General features: G+C 42.7%; 1 protein-coding gene across 1 annotated transcript in view; it reads right to left on the bottom strand.

Moving 5' to 3' along the window:
- VWF (von Willebrand factor) overlaps window positions 1-22,676 on the bottom strand; it is a 140,969-nt gene extending 118,293 nt beyond the window's left edge. The window contains exons 1-7 of the mRNA XM_071551468.1: window positions 22,531-22,676; window positions 20,991-21,045; window positions 20,301-20,459; window positions 19,414-19,516; window positions 19,118-19,326; window positions 9,690-9,814; window positions 1,049-1,265 (exon numbers count right to left, since the gene is read on the bottom strand). Of these exons, the coding sequence (XP_071407569.1) occupies window positions 1,049-1,265; window positions 9,690-9,814; window positions 19,118-19,326; window positions 19,414-19,516; window positions 20,301-20,459; window positions 20,991-21,045; window positions 22,531-22,560 (898 nt within the window). The 5' untranslated portion in view covers window positions 22,561-22,676. The remainder of the gene's footprint in view (window positions 1-1,048; window positions 1,266-9,689; window positions 9,815-19,117; window positions 19,327-19,413; window positions 19,517-20,300; window positions 20,460-20,990; window positions 21,046-22,530) is intronic.
- Window positions 22,677-23,775: the final 1,099 nt, after the last annotated feature.

Here is a 23,775-nt window from a genome sequence, read left to right as displayed (position 1 = left end):
GGGATGAGCCTTCAGCAGATCCCTCGTGTCCCAATGGAGAGGTAACCAACTACTGCTAGAACTGACTCTCCTCTGGTGTATAACCCATCGAATAAGAGGTTGGCAGTATATTCCTGCCCTAATCATCACCTGAAGGCACAGTTCCCTTCAGTGGTGGCCAATGGCAGAATGCATTTACCAGGAAAGGAATTGTTATCAGTACAGTTACTCCATTGAATCAATTCCCATAAACACTGTAAGAAAATAGTTTTTTCTATGTAATGAAAAACATGAGAAAAATGTCTGAAATCATGATATTAGAGGATTGATTTGGGGTTTTGTTTTGTTGTTGTTGTTGGGGTTTTTATCCCCCGTATGCTACCTATTAAACCAGGGTTTTCCAGTGGAGGTATATGTGTGTATCAGAGTAGAGGCAAACATGACCTTCCCTCTATAAACGCAATCCATCCCAGTCAGTCTGTGCACTTCCTTGTTGCAAAATCTCAGCAGAGATGCCATCAGGACTGCTGATGTGAGCAAATCTGGGCTAATAAAGGCAGCAGTTCAAGATGTAATCAGGAGCTCTAACCCAGACAAAAATTGGCTTTAAAAAAGCAACATCTCAATTTCAATGTAATTGTTGAAGCAACTGTTCTATGAAAAAACATCAGAGAGCCTTTCACTAGGATGCTGATTTACAAGCACACATTGAATAATGCCACACAGCTGAACCATACATGAAACAGCTCCAAACATCCCTGTCTATACCTTTGTGTACCAAGTAAGTCCTCACAGACATCATATACCAAGGCGGCACATGGAACAGCTCAGGATCTGCTTAATATAGCATTCAAACAATCCTGTCTTAGGGACAAAAACTTCTAGAACAAAGGTGGGTGATGGAAAGATGAAAGGAGGAGTGAATAAAGGCTCTTCAGATTTCAACCTGCCATGCCTCAACTAACATCCTAAAAAAGCACCAGTTGCTTTTAGTTGCAGGACATAAATCTGCGAGACAGGCATGATTTTATGTGGGATAAGCAGCCTAGGAATAACTGTGCCAGCTTACTGCATGAGCTCTCTTCAGGCCACCCATCCAGAATCACTCCTTCATGAGCACAGCTCCTGGCATAGTCCAGGAATGCAGCACAGTGACAGTCCACACCCTGGGAACAGGCACAGATGTCTCTCTCGCAGAGACTGATGTAGGGCTCTGGATCAACACGGTGGTGGCACCGGGAAAAGGTGGAAGCTGTTCTCAGCAGCTGGCAGGTTTCCATGATGCCCTGCAGAGGAGGTGAGGAGCAAAAGTTAGACAAGAGAGAAAAAAGAGACAAAATTACTTACTAGAGTCTCAGGAAGAAGCGAGAAAACCCAACTACTCCAAACATGCTGTGACCACTGCTGTTAAATAACATCACAGCTACTATTTAACACCACCATGCAGTTAGTAACATCATAGCCAAGAGCTAATTCTGAGTGATATCCATTTATTCACCACATCCATACATACACAGAGGTACATAAAAATATCAATTATTACAGAATAGAGTCTCACATAACATGGTGTTTCACACAAAAACATGTCAGTCAGCCAGCAAATGGATGGAAGCATTCTACCTTCTTCTTTCACAGACTTCAGAGAACATTCTGAGTTCAAAGTGACCCGCAAGTCCAACTCTAAAATGAATGGCCCTTGCAGTGACAAAACCTGCAACCTTGGCTTTATTAGCAGTATGTTTTAACCAGTTGAGCTCATCTCAAAGCCTGCTTCCCATTCAGCAAAGCACCAGATGGTGTCTGGATTATCAGGAAGAGAGAAGCCTAGGATTGGGGTATGTAGGAAGAAAAATTACTAGATCATCTTTTGGATAACAAGGGAACAGAGTATGTTTCAGAGCGAAAGATTGAGCCTGACAGAAATCCCAGAAATCAAATTTGTTTCCCACTTCTGGCCACACCTGCCTGTCACTCCTGCTGGTTTGTCCAATGCACAACAAGGCAATTTAGCTCAGATTAATAGTAGAAAAATAACCCAGGGAAGAAAGGCAGTTTGTTCTGCTCTTCTGGTGAATAAACCAGCACGATGACAGCAAGAGTGAGGGTAAGACAGAACACCTCTCTATTCAGACAGCAAAAACCTAAGAGGGAAACTAGCTCTGTGTAAAACTAGCACTGAGTTTAGATAATTAGAAAAATGATTTTCTGACACAACCCTGGCACAAAGAGTTAAAGTATAACTTTATTCTATTTATTTGTCAGGTTTTATGCAAGCGCACATAACCAAGTTAAATTTCACGTGTTATATACAGCGGTTGGAGGTGGTGAGCATGTTCTTCAGAGTAGTTCAAGTAACATTACTCCTTAATATATTAGCATGGACCTGAGGTGACAGCCCACAGAAGTTGTGGGGGAAAACAAACAAACAAAAAAACAACAACAAAAAAAACCAAACAGAGAGAGAAGGATAAAAAAAAAAAAAGTCTTGTTTTCTCATTATTGAGATATGAAAAATCCCAGAGATGAGCAGTCAGTAGAAACCTAGAGATCATCTCCAAATGGCAGCTGTTAGACCTGTATAGGAAAACCGCTGAGTAGAAAATACTTATTTTGCTAAAGGGTGTTTTGTTCAGGTGATCGACTCAAGCTACTACATGTCTGAGCCAAGACAGAGTTTCTTGTTTATGAAAACAAACCGACCAGAAATGTCTAGTCCAGTGGGAACGTATTCTGAGTTTAGCAAAGAGCTCAGTGCACAACACAGAGGTTTTAAGCTTTCTGAGAAAGGTCTCAGGATGCTTAAAATAATGTTGAGAGCTGAACATGATGGTCCTTCAGAAAAGCAGCTCCAGCCTGGAATAATTCTGATGCCCAGATAGCAACCACCATGCTGAATCAGAGGGGGGAAAAAAAAGAAAAAAGACAAGAAGGAACGGAGCAGGAACTACATAAATGGTGGTTGGTGTTGCTCTAAGACTACAAACAAGTATACAAGAGATGAAATAATGCCCTAAGGGTGGAAGTTACAACAACGGGAGCAGCCAAGAAAGCTCTTAAAGCAGTGCTTCAAGATGAAACTGATAAAATCAAAAGTGAGCTCAGGGCCACCCAGAGGAGGAATAGTTCAGCAGCTCCTGGATCAAAGCCTTGATCCAGACAGTATCCAGGGCACCAGAAATACAGGATATGCAACAAGCTCATTTAGGGGCTGTGCTAATAAGGTTTCTTAATAAAGTAATAGCCCTGTCAAAAAGTTAATACAACTCAGCTGTTATGTTACAGTAAAACTCAGATTTGTATATTCCATTAAAAGGAAAACTAGTATAAACACACATTTACCATCATGGTTATTACACATCAGTTAATTTTAAATGTGAAACCAAGTTAAAAAATAAAGGAGATTGCAAACACCAAAAGAAATTAACCCATTTTACTTTTTCTGAATTGTTCTTTGGTCTTGGGCTTGTCCTGTAACTGTACAGCTAAAGGCTGAGTTCTAGCTGATTATCAAGAAATCAAGTGATATGTGTTAAAAAGTGATATGTGAAAAAAAGTGATTTACACATTTACTTCTGTGTAAAGGTTTTCTTGCTATTCAGATTTTCCAGTGTCTTTATAGAATTATAGCTGAAATTTTCCTGTCTTATAGACATTTCTCAATAGTGATGAATTAATGAACATAAGGTGAAATATCATAGAATCATACAATATTCCTGAGTTGGAAAAGACCCACAAGAATCATCAAAGTCCAACTCCTGGCTTTGCACAGGACAGCCCCAAGAATCCCACCATGTACCTGAGGGGATTGTCCAAATGCTCTTTGAGCTCTGTCAGGCTTGGGGCAATCACCACTGCCCTGGGGAGCCTGTTCCAATATGAATAAATCCAGAGAGACACAAAACAAAAAAAAAAACATTCACCATAAGGGTAGTCAAAGAGGCTGTGAAACCACCACCTTTGGAGAGATTAGAAATGTGAGTGGACAAGGGACCTGAGCAGCCTGACCTAGATGTCCCTTTTGGAAGCAATGAATTGGACTCAATGACCTCCAATGGTCCCTTCCAATTTAAACCATTCTGCAATTTATTTTTATTTTCTCTCCTTCCTTTCTTTAAAACTCAGTGCTTGGGCTAAACTAGGAGAGGTCCTTATTCTTTAGTTAGGGAACAGTGTATGGATGTGGCAAGCATCAGATAATAGCAGTCTCACCCACTGCTGTAACATTTCTGCTCAGGGAGCAACAGCTCTGGAAGCTGCTTCACACAAAGAAACAGTTAAACCCAAGAGACCAGAGAGTGAAGCCTCAGGCTGAAACAGTGCTCAGAGTAAAGGTGTCTGTAAGATTAAAACTAGAAGAACTGACTGCAGTATCCAAAATACAGGTGAAAGTCATAAAACTTCTCCCTTCACTTCTGCACAAGTTCTATTTTAAGTGTTTCTTTAAACGGATCAGCAGCATCCTGGCACTGACAACACTTAGCGACCACAAACTTGCTGACCTTCTTTCTTCCTTAGTCCCACTACACAGAGCTGGAGGTGGAATTTTGTACATTCTTCCCATTTCTGTGGCATTGCCTTCTGCTGCTGCATGAACTGCATTTGTCTGTTGCTTAACACTTGCCATTAAAGAGATAAAACCTTAAAAGTAACAGAAGAAACCGGACACACCCTCTTGTTCCCTTGAATTTAATCCCTATGGTATATAGATACACACAGATTTTCTCCAGATGATTCAGGAACAGTATATTTATAGATTCACTGAATTATTTTGGTTGAAAGGGATACTTACCCTCTAGTCCAATCCCCTGCCATAGGCAGGGACACCTTCCACTAGAACAGGTTGCTCCAAGCCTCATCCAACCTGGCCTTGAACACTTCCAGGGATGGAGCTGGACCTTTGGACCTTTGCACCTTTGCTGGACCTGCTTCTGACCTCTACCATGACCAGTTATGGGTCAAAGATGAAAACTTCTCCTTGCTTTCAGATCTGGGGATGAATGCTATCACTTCATTGCATAATGAAGTATTCCATGGGATAATGAGCAGGACTATTTCTTCCTAACTGCAGCAAAAGCTGAAATGATTTTATTTTACTTTCAAGCATATTCACGTCTGACATGTTATAGGTATAATTTTCTAATAAAATCCAGTGAAGTCTGACCTACACACACCATTTCCATTAGATGAAAAATCTAGAAAATAAAAGTAATGTGTAACAAGGTATTAATCAACTGCAATGCTTTGAAAGATAAATATTTTTGTTTTCAAGGCTGCCTCATTGCTACAGTTTTCCACATCACTCTTTTATACTTCAACATCCATGCTACCCATGTAGTTGGTCGTCTGAGAGTCTGTGAGACTGCAGTTCTTCCTGGAACAGGCAGCCTGAATCAACACAACCGAGCAGTGAAAAAATTGACCAGACAATGCAATGAAGCTCCTTTCTGGAAACTAAACAGCGGCTGCTGAGGGCAGGGCATAATAGGAAGGCTTCCTTTTGAAACTACCCTGTTTGGAATGCTGTCTGGATCACAAGGCAAGGTGGGCAACAGGTAGTCACACATGTGTAAGTGTGGGTGTCTTTTAGAGGTGGAGAGCAGGGACATGCTCTGAGCAACAGTGGAGTAAGAATGTGAGCTGGTTCAAGATTCTCAGCTGATACACAGAGCCATTAATCAAAATAAAACCATGAAATTTCCAACGTTTTCTAGGAAGATAAAAGAGCAACATGGCTTTCTCATTTTACCACACAGAATCATAGAATGGTCTGGGTTAGAAGGGATCCTAAAAGTCATCCCATTCCAACCCCCTGCAATAGGCGGGGACACCTTCCACTAGACCTGGTTGCTCAGAGCCCCATCCAAACTGGCCTTGGACACTTCCAGGGATGGGGCAGCCACAGCTTCTCTGGGCAACCTGGGCCAGGGCCTGTCCACCCTCTCAGGGAGGAATTTCTTCCTAATATCCAATCTAACCCTACTCTCTGCCAGTTTGAAGCCATTCCCCCTTGTCCTGTCACTACAGTTCCTGGTGAAAGAAGGCAGAAGTCATCTCTCCAAGGATGCTTTCGGATGCAGAAGGGACACAGGAGTGTTGACAGGGAGGGCAAAGAGAAGCACAGACCGTGGGGGCATGGAAAGGTGGGAGGTGGGCACCGAACCGTAGTGCTTGCCAGGGAGGGAGGGAGGCTGGGAGAGGAGGAGATTTACACTCCTAGAGCTGAAACAAGCAAACAAAGCACACTATTAAGAAACCCTACATTCTTCAGCAGGCACTTGTTTGGCCGGACTTCTATTAATAGCACTGTGTTTATTCTTGCACAGGGAATAAAATAAAGCAATGTTAAATGCTGTGAGCTCATGAACTCACACGAGAAGGAATATAACTTCATTCAGTTTGCAGGAAAGCAAACCTTTTCCACAAAGCATCAATATTTAACATCATCTGCATAAAACCCACATTAGCTGCAGTCAACCCATCAGACTGGATTTCACCCTGCATGCCACTCCCCAGCCTCAGCTACAATGTTGACATTTTCTAAACATTAAACTTGCCTGAATAGACAAAATTCCCACAGCCATAACCAGTCACAAGAACTAGCCCTAACCCTGTAACCAGTTCAAAAAAATCATGGAATTGCCTGGGATGGAAGGGAACTTAAAGATCATCTAGACCCAACCCCCTGCCATGGGCAGGGACACCTTCCACTATCCCAGGTTGCTTCCACTAGACCAGGTTTTTCCAAGCCCCATCCAAACTGGCATTGGACACTTCCAGGGATTGGGAAGCCACAGCTACTGTGGGCAACCTGTGCCAGGGCCTCCCCACCCTCACAGGGAAGAATTTCTCTCTAATATCCAATATAAACCTACTCTCTGTCGTTTTGAAGCCATTCCCCTTGTCCTGTCACTCCAGCCCCTTGGAAATAGTCTCTCTCCATCTTCCTTGTGGTCTCCCTTCAGGTACTGGAAGGCCACAATTAGGTCACCCCAAAGCCTTCTCTTCTCCAGGCTGAACAATCCCCATTCTCTCACCCTGTCCTACTGTGCAGTCCTGTCCCTCAGAAGACATCTCAGCCAGGTTGGAACCCCTCATGCTTTGATCCCACCCTTGGCTCCACCAATACTCAAGTCAAGTGTTTAGTCAGTTCTGACCCTGACAACCACCACACACACACACACATCAGGTCTGCAGCAAGAAACACAGACTGGACATTTCTTTTCTGAAATCACTGCTGTCTTTCCTCAGCCAGTTTTGCAGGCAGTGAAGCTGAAGTGCTAAGGGGCACAAGGGTGTTTCACTAAATTTCATAATGTGTCTGAAACAGCCCCATCCAAAAGCTTAATGGAAGTATGAGAGTCAGAACTTTGCAACTTGTCCAATGCTTAGTTAGCCTTTTTAAGGTAACTAGGAAACCAGCACTCAAAGTATCTGGAGAGGAGACATGCTTCAGGAAGTGCTTACTACTTCTGAGAAATTATTTGGACCTAGTTTGGCAACTATCAGTACACAGGACTTGAATAGTAAGAAACTAACAACTCAGTTTTGGCCTTAGGTACTCTGGTATAAATCTAAACCTGGCACCTGCCAAACAATTCTTACTTAGAGCAGAATACATGGAGTCAGATGTAACCCCTCAGTGGATGAAGGCTCAATTTACCATGACAGTCATCATCTGTAACACCACATGTTTCAGTACATATTGAAAGCTACTTTCCTCCCTGAGCTGGTGACCATCTGCCTGCATCAACAATGTGTCTAAGGGAAACAAGGAACTTATTTGTATTTATAACAGACAAGAGAAAAAAAGGTTGATGAAGCAAAGGGCGTCGCAGAGTTGGCCAAGACAAACAGTTCTGTGTTTCTACAATAAATCAGCATTGCCACCTGCATGCAGAGCTGAAGGAATATCCTCCCAGCAAGGGAAATAACCTGGTGGCACAGAGCTTTTGCAACACCTACAGAAAACATATCCTCTGTCAAAAATAGCCTAGATGGAGAATCTTCTTGTTCCGCCAACTCCCAGGTACATAAACTGCAACACATTCATAAATACCATTTGGGTGGTGGTGCCTGCAGAGGCTTTGGAAATACTTCCCTGATGGTAGAATCAGACACTGAAACACACCTTTCCCAAGGAATACCAAAGTTTCTTTGGCAGCAACTCACACTTCAGGCTCAAATAAGCTCTTGATTTCTCTGTTTATCTGTTTGGTGTTTGCATATTAGGTTTGGGACTTTTTTTTACTGGGGGGCGGGGGGGGCAGGGAGAAGGGGTTATATATCTCAGACCTCTATTATACATTCAGATGTGTATTATATATTTCAGACATCTATTTCAGAGAGTTATAACTGACTGATAACACAGTGGTGGCTTTGAAAATTTAAAGTTTTTCAAAGAGGATCACAGAATTCATCTTAAAGTCCAGAAAGGCTTCCCTGAGGTCCAATATCTGAGGGGAGGATATACAGTACAAACAACTAGTTTGGTTTTTTGGAAAGTATATTCACACCTTTGGACAGGAAGTGACAGTTATTTTAACTACATAAGAATTTTACACCATCATGAAATTTTCTGAATGTATTCAGCTGTCTTGGTTAAGGTATGTGTAGATCTGAGAATGAGTTGCACACACTATCACATCAATTAATGAAACTTACTCCATATAAAATTACGGACTTTTAAAAATAATTTAGTATTATATATATACTAAAGCTCTAGGCAGAACAGGTAGGATTAAGTAGGAGAGAAAAATTGCAGTCACTAGTGAGTGAACAGTTCCTTCCTCAGTAATGCAAGTAACGAAAACATCAGTCATAACATGCAGCCTCCAAGGTCATTTCTCCACACCTTCAACATACAATCCCATTACCAAAATGAAAAGCAGAAGGGTTTGCTTTAAAAGAACAATCCCAGGGTACCACAAGGGGGAAGACCAGTGTAGAAATCCTCCTGCCAGCACCAGCAGAGAGGGCACACCAGCTCCAGCACTGCAAGCACATGGCTGCATCCTGCACCCAGCCCCATGCAAGGCAGCAGGAGCCAACACTGTGGATGTGTCCCTTCTACCTCCGGCCTGCACCTGACCCTGCTGCATCACAGCAGAGCCCACACACAGCCACCATTCTCCCTGTGGTTCACACTTGACATGCTGGATGAGGAGCCACACACCTTGTGCCAGTACAGCAGCAAACCCAGTTCCCAGCACAGCCATTTCAGCCCACATGGCACCCAACAGGGGCATCTCCTGCATCTCTCATCCTAATCATTTGCTGGGGGAGGACCACGTTAAGTACAGACACAGATTCAAGGAAGCATCAAGGACTTCCTAAGGAAGCTACTGATCTCTTCTCTCAGTGACAGGACCCAAGGGAACAGCATGAAGCTGTGTCAGGGGAGGTTTAGACTGGATATTAAGAAAGGTTCTTCACCCAGGAGGTGGTTGGGCACTGAACAGGCTCCCCAGGGCAGTGGTCACGGCCCCAAGCCTGTCTGAGTTCCCAAAGCATTTGGACAACCCTCTCAGGCACATGGTGAGATTCTTGGGGCTGTCCTGTGAAGTGCCAAGAGCTGGACTTTGGTGCTCCTTGTGGGTCTCATCCAACTCAGAATAGTGATTCTGTGATTTGTGTTCTCTTGCCAAAGGGCAGGCAAGTTGCTTTCCATATAGGGGAGGACTGAAACCAAAACGGCATCTTGCAGCACCAACCTTCTCTGCAATATCAGATGAAATGTTGCAGGTGTTGCTTGGAGTCTGCACTCTCTTGCAGTGCTTGTTTTCACTGTTCAAAGCCCAGGAGTTTGCGAAATCATAACTGTTCCCCACTAGGGTCCCTGGGAATGAAAAAGAGGAAAAGCACATGGCTGTTGAAAGGTTTCAGCAACAAGTGGGCATTACTGGCTACCATAAGAGTGGTGGTCTGCTGAAAGCTGTCTTTAAAAAATAAAAGCTGTCATATCAAATCCATTTCTAATCCAAAACAACTGACTGTAGAAAAGCCACTGTCAGTGATCTGAACTAACTCATGGAGAGGACCAGCCTGAGCTCAAGCAGACTGACGACTACACAGCGCAGCTCCCAGCACTTCTCACACCTGCATGAACATGGGAGAGGTTACTGCTGGTACACTATAACCTGCAGAAGCCAAAGCACACCTACACATCTTCCTACTATTTAAAAGTTGACAATAAAACACAAGATATATTAGAGAGGCAAAAAAAAAATGCAACTGTTTTTCCTCATCAAAAAAACATTCCTGATCCCAGCTAGCCTTGACCTTTCTTCTAGCCAAAACTAAATCATGTGTGCTAAGAAACTTAACATATACCACAATGGTTTGAGCCCATCATCCTCCTGTGTAAACTGTCCTGGAACAATGCCCCTTGCTGCTATTACAAGCAGCTCCTGGCCCAGCTTTGGCAAGATTAGCATCCATATTGCATAAAAGCAAAACTGAAGGAGTTTCTGTGGCTGCCACTTCCTGGGAGATCCAGACACCTCTCTGCTTTGCTTCCTCCATCCTTCTGAGAAGGAGGATCCTCCCAGAAAGGAAATTCTCCCTCCAACTCCTTCTCCCTCCCATGCCCAGGCTCATTCAAGGTCTACCTCTGTTTCCTTCTGTGGGTTCCTGTTGCAAAACAGTTCATTTCATGACTCGCAGTTCCCTAAAGCCGCTTTTTAAAGCCCTGCTGTGTTGCATGTGAGAGTATCAATTGACACTGTTAATGCATTCCCAAGACCTTTATGCAGAGAATACATTGAAATACAACCATGATTGTATCTGAAAAGAAAATAAATGCTTCTCAAATATATCCATATAATACTTTATAACATATGTACATATACTAAAGATTTCATTGAGCTATCTGCTGCACATTAAGTACAAACCCACAGAATATACTGACCACTAAAAACATTCGTAAACTATGGGATAGTCATGATAACTGCACTGAGAATGCCATGGCAGATACATTAAAGCCTGCAGCCTTCAGTGGACTTTTGTGTAAACCAAAGGTGTTACTCCCCCAGCAGATATCAGAGCAGGAAGACTGCAAGGAAAGGAACGCAGAGAAAGGTAAAAAAGTGTGAAATTTTCATCTATGCAGCCAGGATTTGGCATAGAAAAGGAAACACAGCAACAAAAATAACACAACCTTCATCTTAGTGCAGAGCATACACATCAAAGCAATGATGAAACCCTGACTGAGGAGAATCAAAGCACTAAATTAAATATATCCCCTTCTGTTTGCAGTAATACAGGCTTTCACTCACAGGTACGTAATAGGAGCTGGTCTCTGCTCCAAAGCAATGTTCCTCTGGCCCTGAATGCACATACACGCTGGGCTTGCCACTGGCACAGACCCCCAGATGCTCATTCACACACAAGTTAAGTTTTGAAGGCTGGAACAACTGCTGGTCCAGAAATGCTGGTCACCTGTTTTTTCAATTCTTCCTCTCCAATAGATTTTTTTTCCTTCTGTGGCACTTTTAAATTTACACCTCTTATACATCTATTTTGCATAACATTTCTATTACACTAATTTACTTCCTCTGGTGCATTCTGTGATTAACACTTTCAAGTAAGTGAAGGGTCTAGAGTGTAAGTCCAGAAAGGAGTAGCTGAGGGAGCTGGGGTTGTTTAACCTGGAGAAAAGGAGGCTCAGGAGAGAACTTATCACTCTCTACAACTACCTGAAAAGAGGTTGTAGCCAGGTGGAAGTTGGTCTCTTCTCCCAGATAATAAGTGACAGGATGAGATGAAATGGCCTCAATCTGTAACAGGGGAGGTCAAGTTTGGATATCAGGAAGAACTTCACTGAATGCATGGTCAGGTATTGGAATGGGCCGTCTCAGGAGGTGGAGTCACCATCCCTGGAGGTGTTCAAGAAAAAACTGGACATGGCACTCAGTGCTCTGGTCTGATTAACAAGTCAAAAGTTGAACTTGATGAACTTGAAGGTCTTTTCCAATCTAAATGATTCTGTGATTCTGTAAATTCTTTTCAAAATAATTTCCAACGTTGTTTGGGGCTTTTGGGGAACTTGCTTTTCAAACCTTCCTGCTGCCAGCACCTGTCTGTATACTAGCAGAGTGGGAAGGTGAAATGCAGATGGACATGAAGGTCTCTCTGATCCTCAGAAGACCTCTAACGTGAAATTATCAAGTGACTTGGGCCACTGAGCTACTTAACAAATTTGCATCATAGAATAACTTATTTCTGCAGAGGGTAACTTTGGAGAGGACTCTGACACTGCACATCCTGTTGATCAGTGTGGCGATACTCAAATATGTCATTTACTTGGTGAGGCTTCAGGAAAAAAAGCAGAGAGGGAGAAACTTCTCTAGCATATCTGACTGCTCTGGGCAGAGGGGAGAGCAGCTGCCAACACCTCCCTGACACCAGCATTTCCTTCTGCTGAAAGACTCAAGGGGATAGGAAAAGAAGTGGAAGAGACAACACAACAAAAGCAGCCTAAAAAATAACATGGGGTTTCTTAAGTGTGCAGGTGATGTTATCAACACAGCATCTAGGCAGCTGAGCTGCCTGATCTGGCACTGCTTTCCCACCAAGCAGTGGGACTGCCCTCCTCTCCTGCACAGCAGTTTTCTTTTCCTTCTGTCCCTTCTGTGTTCAGTTTTCACTCTTTCTCAGGGTAGCCAAGATCCTGAAAACAACTCCTAGCCAGGGTTCATCAAAACCCTATACCCAGAAACCCTCTGTACAGCCTGGGTAGGACTTTTGCTAAGGCACTTGTTTTGTCTAAGTTTTGCAGAAAATGGTTGAAAATAGAAGCTGTCACAAAACATATTGAAAACAAAGCATGTGAACACCAGTGCTGAAAGAACTGGTGCCTGATACACAGACACCAGCATGCAAATTGGCTGCTCAAAAGCCAAGACCCCCAGGCAGCCTTTTAGGATGCAAGATGGGATCACGCGGTAGATGTTAAAGGACAGCACAAATCTCACCTTCTCCTAACATCTCAGAAGCATCACAACACTGATGACCCTGCAAAGGTCTTCAAGGAGAAGGCCACTCACCAGCCACCTGAGCAAGTGGTAGAGTCTCCAGGGACACTTCTTTAGTACTGTAATTGCTTCCTTCACATCTCTCTTACTTTGGAGATATTTTCAGGCAGGTGATGTTCACTCTTACATAATGATATCTACAATGATATCTAAGCCTCAAAGTCTCCAGTTCCTTTTAAAATCTGAAGCTGGTGTGCTGCTTGTTTACTTTGAGTCTGATGGTCAGGCAAGGCAAACCATTAACAATAACCACCCTGTGCTCAAGGCACCGGGTGGGAAGCAGGAGCCCTTGACCTCCTGCAGATTTTCCACATGGCCACAGGCCCATCAGATAGCTCTCAGGGTCTGTTAACTCATCTGTAAAATATATGCAAGAATTTCCTCAAGACACTACAGTCCTGTGAGTCTTAACTGGTAAATAACCAACTTTCACATGTTGGTTATTTATCAAACAATGAGGGGTTTGGTTTGTTAGAGTGGGGGGTCTTGTTTGCTTCTTGGGTTTTGGGTGGTTTCTTTACACAGTTCCACACAAGCAACACTTGGCAAGGTTGACCAAAACCTGATCCATAGTTTGCATCAAACTAATGATATGAAACAGTGAAGTCATGGGCTATAAAGTCTTTCCTACCCTCTCCAGTTCAACGAATATTAAATTACTATTATTGAACACAAGAGAGGAAAAGAACCATCCCCCAAACTCTACAGCCTAGTGATGAAGGCACACTCCTCACAACAGCAATGTCTAACCTCATTAATGGCTTTGTAATTTAGAGACAGATTTCCAGAAACATGCCTCCTGCCAGTGCCAAGAAAAGCATAATGGGATGCTGGAATGATTTGGGTTGAGATTTTTATTTAATTCCATTATGCTTATAGAATGTAACATGCACAAATTAATAAAATTGATGGATAAATATCCCTATGTTGGACTTGAACGATTTCTTTAGCACAAGTGGACTTCAGTGATGACCTAGACATTCGGTCACATATCACAGCAATATGAGAAACCAACAGGCTTCCTAATTTCTTTGTATAAAGAATATTACCTCTCCCAGCTGACTGTGTTGCAACAACCAACCAAACAAAAAGCCCTACAAAGCTTCCAAGACCTTTTTTCTTATTATGCTTAAAGTGTGAGAACAAACTCTCAGAGGTGGTTGGCTTCTTTTTGCTGCCATATCCAGTAAACAAGAAACACTGCACAATATAATCAACCTTGTTTGTAAGTCTAGACAGGACATGAACACTTCTCCACAGGATGAACTATTGTAGTAATCATGTCAATGAGTGACTCAGCACCCCATCCTCTGTCTGAAGGGCAGTGTGTGTCTGCAAGTTTGGGAAAAGGTTCTTCCCCCAGAGAGTGATTTGGCACTGAACAGGCTCCCCAGGGCAGTGGTCACAGACCAAGCCTGACAGAGCTCAGAAACCATTTGGACAACTCTCTCAGGCATATGATGGGATTGTTGGGGTGTCCTGTGCAGGGGTAGGAGTTGGACTAGATGATCCTTGTGGTTCCCTTCCAACTCAGGATCCCGCCAATGTAAATTTCCCAGGGTATCACGTCCCTGAGACCTCCAGCACCTCAAACAGCTGAGCACCAAAGGTGTACAGAGAAACAGCAAAGTGTGTTGTCCTCTTATCAGACCCTCATCAGTTAGAATCATAGAATTGATTGGGTTGGAAAAGACCTCCAAGATCATCAAGTCCAACCCTTGGTCCAACTCCAGTCCCTTTACCAGACCATGGCACTCAGCGCCACATCCAATCTACATTTAAAAATCTCCAGGGATGGTGAATCCACTACCTCTCTGGGCAGCCCATTCCAGTGCCTGATTACTCTCTCTGCAAAGAATTTTTTTCTGATATCCAACTTAAATTTCCCCTGGCAGAGCTTAAGCCCGTGCCCCCTTGTCCTATTGCTAAGTGCCTGGGAGAAGAGACCAGCCCCCACCTGGCTAGAACTTCCCTTCAGGTAGTTACAGACAATGATGAGGTCACCTCTGAGCCTCCTCTTCTCCAGGCTAAACAACCCCAGCTCCCTCAGCCTCTCCCCATAGGGCTTGTGCTCCAGTCCCTTCACCAGCCTTGTTGCTCTTCTCTGGACCCGCTCCAGCACCTCAATATCCTTTCTGAACGGAGGGGCCCAGAACTGAACACAGTACTCAAGGTGTGGCCTCACCAACGCAGAGTCCAGGGGAAGGATCACTTCCCTGGTCCTGCTGGCCACGCTATTTTTGATACAGGCCAGGATCCCATTGGCCTTCTTAGCCACCTGGGCACACTGTTGGCTCATGTTGAGCTTCCTGTCAATTAGTACTCCAAGGTCCCTTTCTGCCTGGCTGCTCTCCAGCCACTCTGTGCCCAGCTTGTAGCGCTGCAGGGGGTTGTTGTGGCCAAAGTGCAGGACCTGGCACTTGGCCTTATTGAACTTCATCCCATTGGAATCAGCCCATCTCTCAAGTCTATCCAGATCCCTCTGCAGAGCCCTCCTGCCTTCCAGCAGGTCCACACTCCCTCCCAACTTGGTGTCATCAGCAAATTTGCTGATGATGGACTCAATCCCCTCATCTAAATCATCAATAAAGATGTTAAACAGGACTGGACCCAACACAGACCCCGGGGAACACCACTAGTGACCTGTTGCCAGCTGGATGCAGCTCCGTTCACCAGCACTCTCTGGGCCCAACCCTCCAGCCAGCTCCTAATCCAGGAGAGGGTACACTTGTCCAGGCCATGGGCTACCAGCTTTTTCAGGAGTATATTATGGGAGACAGTGTCAAAGGCCTTGCTGAAGTCCAGATAGACCACATCCACAGCCTTCCCCTCATCCAGCAGGTGGGTCACCTGATCGTAAAAAGAGATCAGGTTGGTCAGACAGGACCTGCCCCTCCTAAACCCATGCTGGCTGGGTCTAATCCCTTGTCCACCCTGAAGGTGCTGTGTGATTGCACTCAGGATGAACTGCTCCATAAGCCTGCCAGGCACAGAGGTCAGGCTGACAGGCCTGTAGTTGCCAGGGTCCTGCTTGCAGCCCTTTTTGTGGATTGGGGTGACATTGGTCAACTTCCAATCATCTGGGACCTCCCCACAGAGCCAGTCCTCAGTTTCCACACCAAAACACAGTGAGGATTCACAAAAGTACCGTGACAAAAGCATGTGATTGGGTAGATCATAAAGTAGGAGAATAAATAGAATATGAGTACAAATATACCAAGAGAAAAGAAAAGCCATTGCACACTGTTCACTAAGTTTTCAACACCCTTCTCTTCATGACTCCTCTATTTACTTGCTGTAAGTGGTTATATCCAATCATACAGCAGGTGTTTTACCTCTTGTTATTTCACCACCACCCTAAAAACAGTCCAAACATAATTCATGAAGTTCTGTATCACTTTCTTAAGGGCAAACCAAACTAACTCTTATTAAACCACAATAATTTCTTTCCCTAAAATATGAAAAAAACATATTTTCCTTTGTTTTCAATATAAACATTTTCATGTTTTAGAAACAGTGAGAGAATCTGAGATGAAAGATGGCATTTGTGGGTTAGGTTCTTCCCATAACAACTCTGACTTCTGCAGAAATTCAGAATCTGGTTCTCTTGTGCCACAAAGAAGCCATAGAAAGAGGCCACCACACCACGTGAGTTTCCTCCTACACAGACAGACATGAAGAGGGTACAGAAGAACCATCTGAGCTACAGCCTGGGAGAGACAGGAGGCAGCATTTTGGCTGCAGACCTTCCCATCACAGTGGTTCTTACAGGCAAAGACTATGAGCAACCAGACAGGTACCATTTCAGTGTAAATCAACACAGTTTGAAGGCTAGGACATCCTGAGGTGCCTGACCTGCCTTTAAAACACCTGGAGGAAGGTTTAACAGACCTCAGCTACCTGTGTCAAGCTCACTGGCTATAGCACCATACCCACACAACATCTATGATCATCTCATTCCTTTGCCTTTGACATTCAGACCTGCACAGGGACCTCAGGGATTTCCAGATGACACACAGTAATCTCAGTGACATTAGATTGCTGTCTTTTCCCTTTGAACACATGCTATTCTGAAGCTCAAAAATCTTAATGCATTTATTATCAATACAAATCCAACCCAGAAAGCTATCTAATGGATTAGAAATGAGGTCCTAGTCTGATAAATTCCAGATTTTAACACGAAGCAATGGACACACCAACAGGAAAGTTCTGTCTGCTGGTAACCTTAAGGTAACACTTGAGTGCCCTCAGATCACCAAACTCACCTCCTGGGATGAGTTGACCTTTATGAGATCTAATCAAGGCTGAAAGGAGAGCAAATAAAAGCTACAGTGAGAAGAGTAAACTTCTTCACAAGGTACCAAGAGGCTGCCTGCTTGTTTCCTTTAAAGAGTGTTACCTCTCCCAGCTGCTTGTGTTGCCCCTTAGCTGAAAGTTTGAGTCAATGGTTAGAAAAAAAAAAGAAAAATGAGTGATCTGAATTATTCAAGAACTGATTTTACTTGGAGCAAGTTAAGAGTTGCTCCAACAAACCAACAGAGATGCCAAGGAGACAAACAGCACATGGGTATAGTGACATCCCTCACTGACACAACAAATTCAAACATAATTCATCCTAATTCCTTCTAGATTAGTAGAGATGAAAAGTCTATTTTATCAGAGTGAAAAATGGCAGAATTGCTGACACACAGTTCTGCTTTTCAGGCTAAAAGACAGAGATCTCTATATCCACACAGGTTACTGTTTGAGGAAAACCCGGAGTTCTGTAAAAGACAGAACACACGTTCTCTATCACCTTCTCTATTATTTTTCAGCTCCTCCAAACAGTGACCCTGTCATGGACTTCATTACAGTCAGAAATCTGTGGGTGTGAAAGAACTGCTTTTGGTTTTCTTAAGAGGGAGGATCCAGCCTCCAGCATGTAAAACAAATACAGCATGAAACATAAACATGAGCAGCAGAGGGGCCTCTTCTCCATTTTTGAACAGTCCAAGGCAATACAGTCTCCTTTTCTGCTCCTGCTTTTTATAAAAGCCTTACTACTATTTACTGTCTTGAGAAAAGCATGTAAACTTCATATCTCAGTTCTCTCAGACGTTAAGGTATCCAAGCCCTGCCAAGCAATCCTGTGACCTAAGTTTGTTTTATTATTTACACTGCTGAAGGACAGATTAATCGTTTTAACACACTATGAGATATAGGGTTCTGTACACTGAAGCTATGTTTATGCATCCCAGGTGTCAGTAAGACAACCTCTGGAACAATGGCAAGCTCCTTTCCAAGTTGCTTTGTCTCCATTTCTCCTTTCTGAATCATTTACTTTTAATACATGTAAAGTATGATATAATCCATTTAGCATTCCAATATATTAATTAACTCGAAACCTCTCAGGTAAGTGCCCAGAATTAAAACACACTATGAGATACCACGAGTCAAGATCAGTCATATGGCTTCAAAGTCATATTCATGGTTTTTCAAAAACTCTTAGTCTTCATCCACACTGACAGACTTCCCTTAAAGGTGTACAGAGCAGCAAAAGTCTTGTCACTTCTCACTAGGAATTGGTGTGACATAAGATGCACCTCCAATCCAACAGCCCTTATAGACAGGGCAGGGTCATTAAAAAGGGAACCACCTAATGCAACAACATTCCGTGGCAAATCCAAGTACAAACATACCAGCAGCAGGGATTTAATCTTCTATTGTTGCAACACTATTCTTGCTTTCACTTGTCTAACACTCATGAAAAATTAGAGGCTGAGTCAATGGGTATGTCTTACATTTATTTTCCTGTGTCTTCTTCTAGTTAATCTCCCCACATGCCACATTGTATGTGGAATAACCTGGAGCTTTATCCTTCTATTTGAATGCTTTGAGGTTTCTAAAAGTGCCAAGTTCAGATGTCTGGGCTTTACTCAGGAATGAGATGTGACAGCAATTTCCTTTCAGGAGAAAATGAGATAGTTCAAACAGCTTTTCAGCACAGCAAGATGAGGTACCTGACAGGTTCTGCAGGAACATCTTGCTCGATCAGCAAAATCTTTGTTGAATCATCCATCAGGGAGAGTGTGCAGAGCACACACTAAAATGCAATCAGTTAGTCTTACCTTCCTGGGTTCTGAAGTCATCTTCAAGGAATTTATTAAAATTGCCACACAACCCACAGGTCTTATTATAGTGCTTTTCTTGAAGGAGTATCTGAATGTTTCCACTGGTATCAATCTTCACCACAAAGCCGTGCTCATCACTAGATATTTTACAATAACCTGCCTCCTTCTCTATAAATATACCATTGGAGGCAAAAGGTATGGAGACCCTGTGAAGAGAAACAGGAGATTCTCAGAATATGACACACAAAAAACATCTGGTTGTTTTCTGCTGGAATAGCAGTTGCCACAGGTACCTTTTGTCTTCCTGCATCACAGCTCCATCCAAAGAGAAGCGAAGATTGAAATATTCCCCAAGGTACACAGAGAAACCAATTTTCTCCCCATCCTGGTAATCACCTGCAGAGATGAGATACAACCAAATACTGTTAGTTCTGGGACTCAGGAGGACAATTTGTAAGTACATATTGCAGGGTTGGGAACACATCTTCTACATATAAAGAATTTGTACTGAGTTATTCTAGTAGAGGAAGAAAGTTATTTAGGCTGGTATATGGTTCCTTTTCAGAGTGATAGGATCAGTTCACTTCAATTTACTTGCAGTAAATAAAAACTCATGTTAAACTAGGACCAATACAGAACAGTCATTACTGAATATAAAAATATCTACCAAAGCAGACTGGTATTAAAGTGATATACAATCTTGGTACATATATCATCACTTGCTATCCCCAAGAACAACTCTGCAGAGGCTCATGCTAATTCCAAGGTCTTCTGTCCTACAGAATGGGATTCTTTTAACTGGGGTGACTTAACAGACAGATAAAATTAGTTCTACAGAGTTGTATAGTTCCTATTCCCATGTTCAGCTTTAACATCCATGTTCCCCTGGAAAATTCAAAATTAAAAAAAAGGTCTTGCTTCCCCTCTTTAGAAGGGCCAGTAAGAAAATCTCTATTTCCTAGCAGCTTATTTATGTTTCAGTTACTTTACCAATGGACAACAGAAGCCTCAGAAGTAATCCTACTTTCTAAAACAAGCCCAAAAAAACCAACACAATGCACAAAAAACCTCCACCAAAAAATCCCTCAGCCAAGATCCTTTTTATGCAGTGGTCCATCCTATCTGCTAAAGGACAACAATTCTGGAGTTTTTTCAGTCATGGTACCCAGCTCAAACTCACCCAAGAGCATGAAGGAGTGCTTGTGACAGTCCCCAGCAAGCAGGTAGCTGCAGTTCCCAGCAAAATTGTAGAAAGAACCATCAAACGTTTTGATGTGATCGTTCCCAAAAAGGCTGCAACGGGAAACTGATGGCTCCTGGAGCACAGAGCCTGATAATCCTGGATATCAAAACACAACATAGCTTTCAATTTAAAACAATTATTTTGTAGTTCAGGAATTTATCTGCTGGAATTTCTCACCATTGATCATTGCATGTCCTGGTAGCTTCTAGCACAGATTTTTTTTTTATTATTACATACATTTGTGAAATTACTTTTTTGCTTTATATCGATCAACCCAAACCTTGCATAGGTAATTTCAGTCCTGATCCTTTGAGGAATGCCATGCGTTTGTTCACTTGAGCATGACTGCAATCCCATTAATTTCTATAGGGCACTAGCAAAGCTCCATAGTTTGTTCAGCCAAACATCACTGACATCAGGAAATCTTTGGGACTCAGAGTACTTGTGGCAAAGTAAAGAGATAAAAGGAATAACTTTATTGATGTCTCCAGCATGATGAGAATAATCCCTGAGACTATATTGCAGGATTGGATGGACATAAAGGCAGAGCAGGGGACAATATCTCATAGAAGAAAGTGAAAATAAATTATAGTCCCTAGACAGCAGGAAATAAACATATTTTCCTACCTTTGACTACAGTGGCCAGCAGTAGGTTTGTGTGCAGCATTGCCAAGAGGAGCATCTGTCAAAAACCCGAAAGACAGAGTAGGAACATTCTTAGTTTGGGATGTGCACTCTGTTTCATGACTCTTCACCATTTTCTATCCTTCCTTTATAGAGTTACTTTTGAGGTTCTACAACATTTCAGAAAGTCATAATCCATGCAGAGAGAAATTGAGCTACCCAGCCACCCTGCTTCCACTAGGTAATTTAGGATGATAATCATTCTTTGCTCCCATTTTCACCTCTCTTTGCAGGAAAACAGGGAGTACCTCCACAGGAGCTGCAAGCCAACAAACACACATACTCCAGTTCACCTCAGTTAACACACTGCACACACAAAGTCCTTCAAAACACAACATTATTTATCAGACAGTCTGATAGGAAGAAGCACCACAGACTGGGGCAGCCAAGTTGGTTCCAGAAGAAGTCACCTCTGCTGCACAAGATTTGCATCCTGCCCAAACATCCACAAAGGAAAAGAATATATAGGTTTTACACCAAGCAGCAGGTCTGGCTGGCAGGCCATTATAACCACATGCTGAAAATCCACTTATTTCTCAGGGATAATGCGCTTGAGATAATGAGCAAGGAGTGAAGGGAGGAAATTGTGCAGAGATGAGAGACCAAGGGTGAAAACTTCCATTCACCAAAATCAGTTTTAGCATTGCCTCCTGCTTTCTGCAACCAAAATGCCAGACTTTGTTCTACAAATGTCTATAAACTACCTCCTGTATGACCAGGCCTATAAAAATTAATAATAACAGGATAGGAATGTCATACAGATGGTGAACTACATGTGTTCTGTGGCAAGACATTAACAGTTCAGGATGAAAGCTGTAGGGAGCTCCATCTACGGGAGTTAATATCAGTGATAATACAAGCAACTAGAGAGGCTTAAATATACTATACTTAATAAATTGGTGCCAGACCAGACACACCTTTTCCTAAGAGCCCTCTTATTAATTATCAGAATGCATTTTGCAAAGACAAATTTGGATTTCAGGTTACAGACACACACTTCTTACTGAGGTTAGTCATGTAGGTCCAATTCACAGCCACATAAATAAGAGCTGAGTTTGCGTTGCTTACAAAAGACAGTGAAAGAAAGATCTATTATAAAACTCAGTCTAACATAATTGCTCAAATCCCAAACTGACATAAGGCTGCAAGACAGCCAAGAAGTGGCACCTCCATGGGAATGCAACAAAGGAATGGTAAAGAAAACAGGCATTATCTCAGATTACACACTTGTTAGTGTATTTTTAATGAATACAGGGTGTTATCATGACTGAATCAAATATTGCTTTTCTTTTTTTACCCTCCAGCTTTTCAAAGCAGGCAAAAAAAAGTCCCCTTCCACCTCCCGCTCTATTCTGAACTGCAGATGAAGGTTTCCCCAGTTCTAATAGAGCAGGTGCCACTAACAAATCAGAATACAATCCAGTAAGATCCAGTATAAAACCCTCCACAATTTTATCAGTGGCTTAATTAGAAATGAATGTACCTTCTTCTGTGCGAGATTCCTCTTGCACATGAACAAGAAACTCCTCCAGTTTCCACCTATAGCCTAAAACACCATTGTTCCCCTGTCGCTTCAGAAGTCAGGACTGGAATGGCTTCGGTCTGAAATTTCTTGTTTTTGTACAAGCCAGGAACTCTTGTCCATTTTAAAGGAAAGATAAAAACAGAACGTCACATCCGCCTGATTCTCAAGACAATAGATTAAATTGCTATCGTGGAAATCAGCAGCCTAAATTGCCAGGAAGGTACAATGAGGGGAAACAGTTTTTAAAAACTTACATGACAGATAAGTCTTTGAAATTCATTTTGCATGTGTATGTGTGACAAATCTCACTGGCTGAGCCATTAGGCAGCATATTTATGTGACAGACTATTGTTAAAGAGGAATAGTAGGATGCTCCATACCTCAAAGGCCACAGAACCATGTAGTAATTTTTTCCTACAAACAACTGCCTTAAAAGAGAAAGAAGAAAATAAAATTAAGAGCTAGTAATGCCCTGGGCTTATTCTCTAGGTACAAACACATTTGAGCTCTGCCACCAACATATTTTATCCTTGAAATGTTTATGGAGGTACCTTGAGGAACGACAAATGGTAACAAGTTAATCCTGCATTTACTTGTTTGCAGAGTAGGCACAAGTTTTATGGGCACATACACAGTACTGAGGGGAAAAAAAACACAGAGCAGGTAACATCTTACCTTACTTTTCATGTCCCACTCTTCATGTTTTCAATAGCTCCCAGTATGAACAGAGGAATTAGGAGGCAACACATTCCACCGACTGGAAATCATTCCTTTCTCTTGGGTCCAGCTGCCACATCTCAGCAGGTCCTTCCTATCTCTGAGAGCCTGAGCATGAGTGTTCTCAGAGTCTTTCCTTATGAAAATACCAGTATTCCTCATGATATGGGGAATGACATCTCCCATAGCCATGGTCTCTTGTGGTCTTCTCAGTTAATCCTTTCATTGCCTGAGCCCCAAATAAGTCACTTCATTTGGTAACTTCCTCTTGCAAATCTAAATCCAACAGGGCTTTGATTCACATTTTTTGTTTGGCACATACAAGGCAGAGTGAGAGTCCTTTGAAAAATTCCTTAAAAACAGAAGCATCGTTGGTTCTGTTCTGTAGCATTTTCTTGACTGCTGTCATAAACAGGGTCTGTTTAGTCTCTAACAAGGATGGATGGTCCAGGTCTTCCTTTATCAGATTTTGTGCCACTACCTTCA

This window comes from Pithys albifrons, chromosome 3, assembly GCF_047495875.1.
Source record: "Pithys albifrons albifrons isolate INPA30051 chromosome 3, PitAlb_v1, whole genome shotgun sequence".
Lineage (NCBI taxonomy): Eukaryota > Metazoa > Chordata > Aves > Passeriformes > Thamnophilidae > Pithys > Pithys albifrons.
This window is presented reverse-complemented; position numbering and strand designations above follow the sequence as displayed.